Source organism: Prionailurus viverrinus, chromosome C1 (assembly GCF_022837055.1).
Source record: "Prionailurus viverrinus isolate Anna chromosome C1, UM_Priviv_1.0, whole genome shotgun sequence".
Taxonomy (NCBI): domain Eukaryota; kingdom Metazoa; phylum Chordata; class Mammalia; order Carnivora; family Felidae; genus Prionailurus; species Prionailurus viverrinus.
In genome coordinates, this window is record NC_062568.1 from 67,424,886 (window position 1) to 67,437,837 (window position 12,952).

At 45.2% G+C, this 12,952-nt stretch overlaps 1 protein-coding gene across 3 annotated transcripts in view; it reads left to right on the forward strand.

Moving 5' to 3' along the window:
* Nucleotides 1-2,750: 2,750 nt before the first annotated feature.
* PLA2R1 (phospholipase A2 receptor 1) overlaps nt 2,751-12,952 on the forward strand; it is a 126,603-nt gene continuing 116,401 nt past the window's right edge. The window contains exon 1 of one of the 3 annotated variants that reach the window (XM_047870178.1): nt 2,751-3,285. In XM_047870178.1, coding sequence (XP_047726134.1) covers nt 3,177-3,285 — 109 coding nt within the window. In that variant the 5' untranslated portion in view covers nt 2,751-3,176. The remainder of the gene's footprint in view (nt 3,286-12,952) is intronic. The other 2 variants (XM_047870176.1, XM_047870177.1) reach the window with 2 other exon arrangements.

Genomic DNA, 12,952 nt, shown 5'->3' on the forward strand with positions numbered 1-12,952 from the left:
CTGACTGAGCCACCCAGTGCCCCTCAAGTAACTAATTCTAATTCTAAATGATAAATTGAGCAACGGGAAGATGTACAAAGGCCTGCAGGCACAGAGCTCCAGCCACCCCATTCCTAGCTGGGGTCAGGACACAGGATTTTATATCATTACAACAGGACTGACTCTCCCACAAACGAACATTCTCAGGATGCCAGACTCTGTGCTAAGCACTGTACATACTTAGCTCATTAAATACAGCAACGCCATGAGGCAAACATGACCATCTGCATTGTACACAGAAGAAAACTGAAGCTAAAGAAGGCTAAGTAACCTTCTGGTAAGTGGCAGAGCACCTTTTAACCATTACATTACCCTGCCTCATAGATCTAAACCACACGCAAGACTTGACTATGGGAAAGAATACTTTTCTCAAGGCTAAAAAGCTCTTTGCCACAGATTTCCACCTCAAAGCCACAATACTTCAGGAAGAGATGAAAAACTAGCTCTTTTCTGAGTCTTCTAATTGTTGAATAGGAAATGTGGTGTTGGTAGGCCAGGAAGCTGTCATCACCATTCTTCATTACACTAATTGCCCTTAGATGAAATATGGCTTATTTCCTCTCTGTATCCTGCTCCCATTCATAGCTCTGCTACTTTGGAATATTGTCTGCGTTTGGTCAGGGAAGGCTTTCTCCTTTTTTCATCACACAGAGAGTATAAATGAAGCCCATGGCGGGTCACTCTCTCACCTGGATCCCACAGCCAGTGGGGGGTAACCCAATGTCCCAGTGACTGACCTCATTTGCCACGGTGCCCCGGGAGCTGCCCTTTGCCCCACCCAGGTCCACCTACTCACTGTTGCTAATGCAAGCATTTCTCACTCAAACCTTTGTATGTTCTCTCACTACTTCTTTCAGTCCTGGCACAGCCTCTTGCTCCACCCTATGTGAATACATCAAACCCTGTACAATCGCTCTATCTCCTCCTAGTCTCTCTTCTGTTTAATCTCCCTGCACTGCCCTTCACCAAAGATTGACATCGGTGTTGCACTTTGATACCTGATTATGCATGTGGATTGCACTTGACTGCTGCAGGAGATGCCAGCCCACTCAGGCCTGAATCATCTACTTTGGAGATATTCCCATAGCACACAATGTAGTCCTGAGGCCACAGAAAAAATACTTCATGATAAAAGTCTCTATAGTCAGTATGCTGAAAGCATCCCTTTTCTGCATGTTTTCAGGCAGAGATGCTAACTTTTACATATAATGATATGCTATTGACTCAGTACACACATTGGAACCTCTCACATTCTCTCAGCCTCACCTCACCCCAACTGCCTCTGCAGCAGCCAGCCCTGCCTAGGCTTCCTCCAGGTTCCTTGTGGGGCAACCTGACAGCGCCTCACCTCTAGCCATGCCATGCACCTGCTGCTGCCCGCCCCTGGGCCTCTTAGATGCCTCAGCATAGGACTGTACTTAAAGCTCACCACTGCCAAGGAATTGTGCAGGGGAATTAATAACCCCAGAATCACCACAACCAGAGGGAATGGTGAGCCTACAGATAAATGCTTTCTTCTTTTCCCCAGGACAAACAGATTGGAGACCTTCTGAGGTTCCTGCAGGACTGAACACATGTTGCTACTGCAGTTCCCTATTTCACTCTGGTCTTTAATCCCATTTCCTGCCAGGGATCTCATCCCAGGTTCTGCTTTCTGGGGAACCAGGCTAAAACAGTTTATTAGTCTAGTTGTGCCACAAGAACAAAAGTTGCATCATAGACTGGGTGGTTTAAACAAGAGATACTTATTTCTCACAGTTCTGGAGGCTAGAGAGTCCAAGATCAAGGTCCAAAATTTCATTTTTTGATGAGGATTCTCTTCCTGGCTTGCACATGGTTACATTCTTGCTGTGTCCTCAAGTGGCCTTTCCTATGTCACTACAGGTGGAGAGATGGCTCCCTCTTCTTCTAAGACCACTGATCCTATCTAGGACCCCACCCTTAAGACCTCATTAAACTTAATTAACTCTTAAAAGCCCTATCTCCAAATACAATCGCAGTGAGATGTGGGGCTTCAACATATGAACTGGGGGAGGGGGATACAATTCAGTCTATAGCAGACACCGTTACTCAGAAATATTGGTTTGGTCTTTGTCAATAGACAGCTGAGAAAGGACCTCCAAGATCCCACCACCTTCCTTTTTTTTTTTTTTAAGCTCCCTCCCACCCCCCCCCCCTTCTTATTTTTTAATGAGGAAGGTCAAGGTCCTATTTAGGAACCATCTTACGTTAGCTTGTTCTCACGGATATTAAATGTTTCTAGTGTTCTGCTGGTTATTTGAAAGACTACAGTTAGAAGAACTACATTCTAGGCTTTTCCTACTTACTAATTTAGCTAGATTAAGGGGTGACCTAGAGCAAATAATTTTGCCTTTCCCGACGGTTTTTCTCAGCTATAAAGTGGGATAACCCAGCTATTTTGCTGGGCTAGGGGATCCAAGGAGAAGGAAAGTGGGGGGTGGCATTTTAAAAAGGAAAGGAGCTCAACAATGGAAGAACCTTGGGGTACTTGGAGGGAAGAGCCGGGCGCACCCCAGAGACCTCCAATGGTTAACATTCCAGAGGAGAGGAGGTCCAGCGTGCTCCCAAAGCGCCTGGGTTCACAGCACAGCTCGATTTATTCTAAGCTGCTAGCTGCCAAACCCGTGGTGTTTACCAGAATCCGGGAGGTTTGCAAACCCAGATGTCAGACTTCCTGTCCAAGGGATTCTCAACTGCTCACCCCCAACTCCTATTCGGCCTCCCCCAGGAAAGAGAGAGGCTGCTGGAAGCAGGAGGAGCGTGCACGGGGTAGCCTCACCCCTCCTCTCTCCCCACCCCAAAGGCAGGAATTTCTGGGATGGGCAGATGGTCCACCTCCTCTTCATCCTCCTTGCCCTAGCCCGAGTGGGTAGGGCGGGGAAAACCTCCTCAACTTCCCTGTCTCCGGCCCAGAGCCCCGAGCTCCCGCATACGATCGCGGCAGGGGCGACGGACTGGGTCGCCGGGACGCAGGGGCAGCGAGGCCCCCGGAGGGGTGGAGCACTTGGGGGGTGGGGGTTGCGGTCCCGCCCCCAGCGCCGCATCCCTGCGCTCCCGCTGTGGAGCTGGCCGCCGCGACCGTCACCCCGGGCGCCCGGCGAGTCCAGTGGTTAGGGATGCTGTTGCTACGGTCGCTGCCGCTGCTGCTTCTGCTGGGGGCGCCACGGAGCTTCACCGAGGGCGCGGCGACGGCACTTACCCCCGACCCGGTCCTCGAGTGGCAGGGTGAGTGTCCCCAGAGCCGGTGGGACCAGATCGGCACATCGGGGGGTGGGGTGGTTAAGGCAGAGGAGGGAGGGGTGAAGCTGGGGGCAGGGAGGCGTGAGCTGCTAAGGAGCTAAGGCGGCCGGATTTACACGGTAGCCGCGTCTCGGTAGTCCCGAGAAAGCCGTGTGGATGGGCCAGTCCTGCAGCCGGACGGGCTTTGCACCCCACTCTCGCCGCCCCACACCCCCCTCCTCTAGCCCCCGCATCCTCCTGGCGTTAGCGGGCGGCGAGGCGAGGGGCCTGGCCTGGGCTCTCAGGCAAAACTTGACTCCGCTCTGGCCCGGGACAGGCCGGGCACAGAGGGGTAGCAGATGTTTGAAAATGTAGTCTCCGAGAGTTGTTTATTTGGAAGGATCACCTCTCAGATAAATGATGGCAGAAAGATGTCTCATTTCATCCCCTCCCAAAGCAAGCTTTCTGGATGTGTGCCACCACTTGCCCAGTGGCCCTAAGCCAAGGCCTCTACCCCTCTGCGTCTGGGGAAAAGAATACTAAAGTCTTTTCTATTAATACCTTGCAGACCAAATGGGGAAGTGGAGCCTCTGTAGCCCCCATTGACCGTGTAAGCTGAGCAAATGACCTTCTTGGCTTCTCAGTTCCTCTCATCAGAGAAATGGGGTCTGTGATATCCAGAGGACCACCAAGGATTAAATGAGATAGTTTGTAAGGCATTTGGTGTGCCAGTGAGCCAGAGTTCCTTCAAAGTCACCACCCCCCCCACCGCCCCGCCAGCACAAGTGCACACTGGATCAATTCACCAAACATTTATTCAGCACCTAATACACATACGACTCATAAAAGATGTGTAGAGAGTCATGAGGAGAGGTTGTCCTGCAGGAGGCCTACTCTGGAGAATAACTGCATGGGTGCTTCTGAGGCAGAGGGAAGCTAGCGTCCAAAAGTGGAAGCCCCTGTGTGAAAGGAGGCAGGCAGGGCGATAAATAAACCAGGAGAAGCCTCCAGACAGCCTCCATCCTCTCTGCCTTTGGCAATAAGTTTGGAAAGGAGATAAAACAAGGTGTGGTCAATGCCTGTGTTTTTTGTTTTTGTTTTTTTTCTTTCTCAACATACTTTGCATACATTTTTGAGATAATCTCACCTGTGTATTCTCTCGTACTCCCACAAGGCTTTATCTAGGACAGATTGAGTAATTGTTATTCTAAAATGGCCAAAGATCAGAGACCTCTTAACCCTCTTGGGAAGTTCAAAAGAAATGGTCCTGTGGATGTACATCTGACCCCAGGTATGACCCATCTCCACGAAGAGTTTACCATACAGTGCTTATTACTTTACGTTTAAAATGTGCCTAGTGATAGGTATCTAGAACAGGGCAGTAGCCCATAGGACAGAAGCTGGACCCAAGCCACACAGAGAAAATGCACTGGTGATCCTCTGAGCCAGCGTTAGCATAATGAGCTAATCCCTACTATATGTAGCAGACCCAAATCCTGGCCTGAGATAGTTTCTAATCAGCGCCTTCTTTTTAGTGGTCAAGGACACTCTGAAGTTAAAACTATCTGCTACCTCCTGGACACTCCAAGTGACAGTTTGCATATCTGAAGGCCTTTGACATAGTTGGCAGAGAGATTCTTCAGATATGAAAACGCTGCTACTGGTGTTCATGGAATGTGGGTCTTGGAGACTGTGTGGCAATGAATGTACCAAACTTTGCACAGGCTCCCCTCCCTGCTTCAATCCCCCACATCAGTGACATTTCAAGTATAATCGGGATCGGTTTGAAATCAAGTGTTTCCTGTTTATACAAAGATGGAAAAACAAAATTTTAGCATTGGAAGGGACCTGAGACATTGTCTACTCCAGCTTTCCATTTTTCAGATGTGGAAGCTTTTACACCATTTTTAAATCATGTTTTGGAGGTGCCTCAGTTTACTGTTGTGTTCCACACGTGCACCAACCACACTGACTACTTCTAGCTATGATTGGTATCCACAAAGCAGCCAGGAGAAATATGCATGCATTTCAGTTTTATATTCACTAATAAGGGGTATGTAATAATGCAAGGCAGATTGAACATGTAGTACTTTTTCATCTGAGTTGTTTAATATGTATTACTGGTTGATCTGATATGTATTATAAGCATCTCAGCCTTGGGAGGCTATTGTATTGACTTTTCAATCATTTATCAAGAATTTTGTGTTCAAAAATCAGTAGATATAGTGTCATATAATAGTTAAGTTCATGGTCTCTATGCCAAACGGTATGGGTCCAAATCCTGTCTGTACCATTGTCACCTTGGGCAAATTACTTAACCTCTCTGTGCCTCAGTTTCCTCATATATAAAAATGGAGGTAATAATAGTACTCACTCAAGTGTTTTCCTTTGCTTTCAATATCACCACAACACCATCATCCTCTGGCCAATCCAGACTACTTTGACAGGTTGATAGTCCTTTAACAATTATATACTGCCCTGCACATGGCACTGTACTTGGCATGTCTGTGTTGGCTGTAACAGGGGCTTCACTGTGGTTCTAGAATCTGAGCTCTTCTAGTAAGTGCTGTGACTTGGTAACTTCATTCACTCAAGTACCCCCAATACTGGGAGGGCAGGTGGGAGAATGAAGAAGGGAGTAGGCACTCTGGGGAAAGGTAGACATAGTCTCTGTAGAGGTTGCTAAAGGAAATGAATGGGTGCAATAAAAGAATTTTAAAGCTATGTCGAGAGCTGAAAATTATGTGAAATGGCCCCAACCAACCTAATAATAGGAGAGTTTCGTTGGCAGCACTTATCTTCCCAAGGACTGGAGGGGGCCCACAGCTGTGTTAGTCCTTGAGGACGGTCAGGGTAGGCTATTCCAAATGACCAGTGACCAGGGCAAGTGGGGGTGCTGTTGAGCCTGAGGTCAAAGTTCATGACCATGGGGCCTATTTGGAAGAAGGATGGGAACTGGGATAAAGGGGTAGGGTCAACTCTTGAAATCCTGTGCTAACAGGAAGAGGGGTAAGGTGCTGAAGGCTTCACCTGCTCATTCACTATTTGTCAAGCGCTGTATGCTTTACCTCCCTTCCTGGTTTGGGTTCACCTGGAAGCAATCCCTGAAGCATGTATTTATCTCAATGTAAGTAGTTTATTTGGGAGGTGATTGTAGAAGACATGATGAAGGAGTGAGGAAGTGAGACAGGGAAGGGAAGAAAACCATTATAGGCAACTGGGGCTCGATTTCACAGGAGCCCTTCTGAGTGACTGTGGAGAATGCAGTGGACCCAGTGAGGGGAAGGAAACCGAGGTATTTCTCCTCCACCTTCCACTCCTTACTAATGGAAGGTCCTTCCTGGGGGACTAATCTCCTGGTCTTTGGCCTGCATGGAGCAATGTCAGGGTAGGCGGTGTGGGTAGGGAACCAATGGAATCTGCTACTCACCTCCAGACTGGGGAGATAAAAATATGAGTAGGATATGTTCCCAAGAGGCTGAGAGTCCAGAGACAGATACAGAAACACAAACAATTATAAAACAGTGCAATAGATGTTAAAATAATAAGGAAGGAGCAAAATTCTAAAGGGATACAGCGAAAGGACTGGCTTGAGGAGCTGCAGACTCACAACAGGGCATTTATTTTCCTAAAGGATAAGTAGGTAGTTGCCACATGGGAAAAAGGAGATAGAGCATTCTGGAGAAAAGTACAGAATGTGTGCAAAGGCAGTAAGCTAAAAGTTCTTTCTTGGGCTTTTTTGGATGGAGGAAAAAGGGCCCACTGAAGGTCACTCAGGCAAGTGTGAGGCTCAGGCCTCTGGCAACTGAGAACTGACCACTGAAATGAAGCAACTACTTTCTCTGTTTCTCTCTCAGGAGCTGCTTGTCCTGTTTGGTTCTCTTTCTGTGGACTGTTTTCTTCTGCTTCAACCTGCAGGACCTTTCACGTATAGCTCCCACAGCTTTTTTGGAAGAATTGCCTAGTTTTCTAGGAGAGGAATCTGGCCACATTCATCAAAGCATGCTGGCCAGTCCCTGTGTTCTGCTCTTGAATTAGAGGCCTTCCCATGGCTAGTAGGATGTGATAGTGGTGTGAGATGCACACAGGGATCTGCCCTTCAAGGGCTGTGGATAGAGCAGATCCCCAGAATAGGGGTGTAGCAGGACAAGAAGCTGTGACGTATCTGTATTTGGATGCATGCAAGAGATGAGGAAATGAAGAGTTTGGTTAGAGGCACTCTGCTGAAAGAAAATAAATTCTGGTTGGGTGAGTTGGTTGAGTAAATTTTCTGCTGAGAAGAGCCTCATGAGTCTGGACAAAGGGAATCAGGTCGCACTTTTACGTTTAGGAATGACATGGTCAGTTTGGGACTTGAAGAGGGTAATTCTGGAGGGTAGCAGAGACACCATCTGAGAGGTTAAAGTGATTGCCCATGAAGGAAGACATTGATGACCTGAGCTAAGCCAGTGGCAGCAAGAATGCTGAGGATGAAAAAGTTTGGATTCAAGAAATACAGGCTAAAAAGGAAGAAAAATAAAATTCATAAGCTTAGCAAAAGACACGAGAGAAATGGAAGAATAGGAGGGGCAGTGGTTATACAATGGGAATAACAAGTTTTGGAGATGGATCCTTTCTTGGTATGACCAGGTCCATGGTGTGGTTGTAGGAGCAGTCGCTAAAGTGGAGAACAGGTGAGAGAAAGTTCTTGGAGCAGAGGAAGTTGAGGAACCCAGCATCCATGGCAGTACAGACATATGTGTCTGAAACAAAAGTTTAATTTAAAAAAAATACCATTACCTAATACAACATGCTGCTACTCATCTACTCAGTTCCATTCCATTTCATTTTGTAATGTGGGTTATGACACACTACGTTGATATCGTGACCCATTAATGAGCCATGATCTGTGGAGAAAACACTGGGTCAGAGTGTTGGAGCATCTGTATGGAAATTAAAAGCATTGAGGTGGAGAGGACAATGGGGAGCCCACTGGCATCAAAGTCATAGCAAATGCAAGGAAGAGATTCAGGGGGTGCACCCTGGTGTTGAGGAAGGGAAGATGGAGTGCCATGTGAGAGAGGCTTCTGAAAGAGGATGATGAGAAGAGCCACCACCTAGAGACAGCAGTGGGGAGACACTGTGACCCTGAGATTTCCCCCATAGCTTTAATTTCTGATACAAAGGTAACAATGGCCCCCTTGACAACTCCTAATAGTATCTTACATTTGGAGAGTGACTACTGTGTGCTATTTTACATACATTAACACACTGAACCTTCACCATAGTGAGGTAGGTACTAATAGCCTTACTATTACCCTTACTATTACCCAACTATTCTGGGCAAATGTTCTAGGCAATTCCTACACCCCTGGGCAATGAGCCATTCTCCTAATCTGGAGATTTGGAATTTACATAAAAGCTTGATCAGATACTGGTTTAGCTGTCCTTCCCAGCCATCAGTCACTCCAATCCTCTGACTCTGTTTACCCATCTTCACTGTCTTCTCTCAGAATCTTTTCCACTTCATACTTTTCTCATTCTAGCTTCTCTGACTGGCTGTTTTCCTTACTAGTCTTTGAGAGTCAGCATAGACTTCCAGTTTTCCTGGTGCTTTACTTTTTCTCAGTAAGCTTCTAACAACCTCTTCCCATTCTTGGTTTCACAGTAACTGATATCACACAATGCAAGTTCCAAGCCAATGACCAGAACAGTTGAGTTGTAGAGAGCTCAGATATCTCCTCATTTCCCCTTCTTTTATCTAACAATTTGCTTATTTATATCCAGTTTTCTGAAGAAATGATTCCTTTGTTTTGCCTCTTCTAAACTCATCCCTATGCAATGAATCTTCATATGATCTATCAAAGTAATATAGTTGAGACATTTATAGATGCTTGCCTCCATTTTCTTTTAGAAATTATCCTTGAGGCACCTGGGTGGCTCAGTCAGTTTAAGTGTCCGACTTGACTCTTGATTTTTGCTCAGGTCATGATCTCACAGTTTGTGAGTTTGAACCCTGAGTCAGGCTCTATGCTGACAGAGTGGAGCCTGCTTGGGAGTCGGTCTCTCCCTCTCTTTCTGCCCCTCCCTTGTGTATGCTCTCTCTCTCTCTTTCAGAAATAATAAATAACCATTAAAAAAAAAGAAGAAGAAATTATCTTTGAAAGCCTTTTAGGAGATGTTCCAATACAAAGCTAGGAACATAAATTATATTTCTTTAATTATTCAGAGTGAAAGGACATACAGTTCATAAAAGAAACAAAAGAATGAATGCCTTATAAATACTGTATTAAGTCATTTAGGAAAAAATATTTTATAAAGCTATTCAAGAAAAATGGAGGAATATTATTAAAATTTCTGTAAATTCAGTCTGTGATACAGAGCTAAACAAAACAAACAAGAAGTTTCTGCTTTCATGTGTGGCTACGTGATTTTTAAATTTATGATACTTTCCAGTCTACCACAGTTCCAAAGAAATATGTTAGCATGCAAAACAAAATAAGTGAGTCAGAGAAAGACAAATACTGTATGATTTCATTCATATGTAGAATTTAAGGAACAAAACAAATAAGCACAGGGAGAAAGAGAGAGAGAGGCAAGAAACAGATTCTTAATTATAGAGTACAAACTGATGGTTACTAGAGAGGAGGCGGGTGGGGGTATGGGTGAAGTAGGTGATGAGGATTCAGCAGGGCCCATGTCGTGATGAGCACTGGGTGTTGAATATAAGTATCGAATCACTAAATTGTACACCAGAAACTAATATTACACAGTATGTTAACTAACTGGAATTTAAATGAAAACTTAATTGGGAAACAAAAAAGTAAATGATTCACCTAAAAACATATTCAGCCTCCCAGGTAATAAACTAAACACACACACACACACACACACACACACACACACACACACACAAAACAAGAAATATGCTAGTAAAAATGTTTTACTATTTCTGGCTTTTGGCATTCTGTTCTTGAGAACTTCCTTTTAATTATGAAAACATAAAGAGGAAATTCAAAGTGGTTATCTAACTGACAACATTGTCTTATTTGGCACTATCCATGCTCAACGTCAAGATTTGCTTTGCTTTTCTTAGCATTTAGAAAGTGATCAGTGACTGCGGTAATCCTTATCAGGATCCTATGAAGCCAGTGCTGTTATTACACCCTTTGTACAGATGGCACTTTAGCTTCAAGCATCTACCCTAAAAGAAATGCTCTGTAGTTTGCCAAAGTCTTTCCCCCATGGTGTCAGCGTTGTTCAAGTAAGAACAGGGTGGGCTTCATAGGCAAGTAGCCAGTGAAGACACAGAGCCCCATGTTCAGCAGGGCAACATACTTGGAGTTCAATGTTCTGTGGCTTTGGGTCTTGGAATTCTTATAATTTTAACATTTGAATTTGTGCTTTGGGCCTGAAGTCTCATAGGACAGTAGACCATGAGCCAGAAGCTAGAAGCCTCAGCTTAGGCTCAGTTCCACCTGTGTCACCTCCCTAGATCCCCTGGATGGGTTCTAAGCTGCCTGCACACTCCTACCCTCCACCCACTGTGCCAACCAGATTGTGTTTGGGTGACAGGAGGCCCAGGGATTGGTAGTGAACAGCCAGTATCATCTCAGGGAAGGGCAAGGCAGCAGCTGTCCCCACTGGGCTGACAACACCCGGCGAGGACTGAGTGGGGAGCCTGTCATCTATTCCCAGTCCAAGGACTGAGTGTGATTCCAGCACTTTCTGGCACAGATGTTGCAATCCCTCCTGAACTCATGGGAAGTGGAGATTGACTTGACTTCCTTGCCCCAGGCAAGGCCCCACATTGTTATTTTACTCTTGGCCCTGCAAAGTAGGTAGTCAGCCTGAATCAGAAGCATGGGGACTACTATGGTTTTAATTGTATATTTTGAAAATTTGTATGTTGAAGTCCTAACCCCCATTACCTCAGAATGAGACATTATTTGCAGACAGGGCCTTTACGGAGGTAATTAAGTTAAAATGAGGTGATTAGAGTAGACCCTAATTTAATATGACTGGTAACCTCATAAGAAGGGGGAAATTGGGACACAGAAATATGCCCAGAGAGTAGATGATATGAAGAGGCACAGGGAGAAGACACCCATCTATAAGACGGAGGGAGCTTGGACCAGATCCTTCTCTCACAGACTCAGAGGGAGCCATTCCTGCTGACACTTTGATTTTTTACTTCTAGCCTCCAAATCTATGAGCCAATAAATTTCTATTAAGTCACTCAGTTTGTGGTACTTTGTTATCACAGCCCTAGCAAACCAGTACAGGGACTAACAGTATATCTACCATTAAAAGTTGCTTTTGTTTTTGTGTTAATTTCTGTCTCCCAGTTAAGTAAATGTATTTTTTTTTTCCCTAAATGGGTGTATTCTTAAAGCACCTAAGATGGAAATTCTTCTGATTCAGTAATGCCACATCATTTCCAGGGTTGTTTTGATTGTTGGTGGAGTTGTTTTCTGTTTCTCTTTGTTCTGATGACCTAGTCTTTGAATCATATCCCCAGGGCTTCAACATGCAGGCCTTTTTTTTTTTTTTTTAACATGTATTTATTATTGAGAGACCAAGAGAAACAGAGCATGAGCATGGGAAGGGTCAGAGAGAGGGGGAGACACAGAATCTGAAGCAGGTTCCAGGCTCTGAGCTGTCAGCACAGAGCCCGACGTGGGGCTCAAACTCACAAACCGGGAGATCATGACCTGAGCCAAAGTCGGATGCTTAACCGACTGAGCCACCCAGGTGCCCCAAAATGCAGGATTTTTTGAGGAAAGTTTAACTATGTTCTTACTGTGTCTTGCCTTAACTTGCTCTTTGTAGTGAGGCTCCCCAGTTACTGAGGTGGTATATTTTCAACACCATATATAAGATGATAACAGAGCTGCTGTGAATAAGGATTTTTATACCAGCAACGTCTGTTAGGTACTTTTGAGTTAAAGACAAAATGATGGAGGAATAGACTAAAAGCTAAAAAGAAAAAAAATGTTTTCAATTCAATTGAAAAACTCATTGGTAACATACAGAGAGATACAGCAAAAAACTTCAGAAGAGATGAGATTTTTCTGTAAGGGTCAGCTACAGTTAGAGGAAGGGGCAGGAGGGAACCAGGGGAAGCAGGGAGTGGCAAAGACAATCTAAAAGGGTTAATCCACTTCACACAGGGGTTGGTAACAGGCAATTTGAATCCCCACAAAACTGGAGCCAAGCCAGAGGAGCTGATTAGCAGAGTTTCATGTTTCCCGCATGTGAGAAAGAGTATTATGTGCCCCATGGAACGGGAAGTGGTGATTTGGGAAGATTAGAGAGAAAGGGGGAGAGGACAAGTAAAAAGATTTAGGAAGTGGGATCCCATGGGCCTGTGGAGGTGGTGATTATCCAGGTTCAGAAGCTGCAGGAGAAATAAAGAACACTAAAAATCAAGGACAGTGCTAGGGCAGAGAAAGAGACAGAAGTTCCGAGACAGGATAAGGCGATATTTTAAAATACATTTTACCTTTTGGTTGATTAATAGAAGGCAATTGAGAGGTGGCTACAGGCTTTGTTAGGTGCTGTCATATTAAGAGACAAACACCAAATCTCAGATGATTTGGGCTAAAATGCAATGTGCATGCAGAGAGAGCCAAGAAGGGCAGACACACCTTTAACTTTGTTCTCTGGGACTCTTTTTTCAAGTACAATGCAC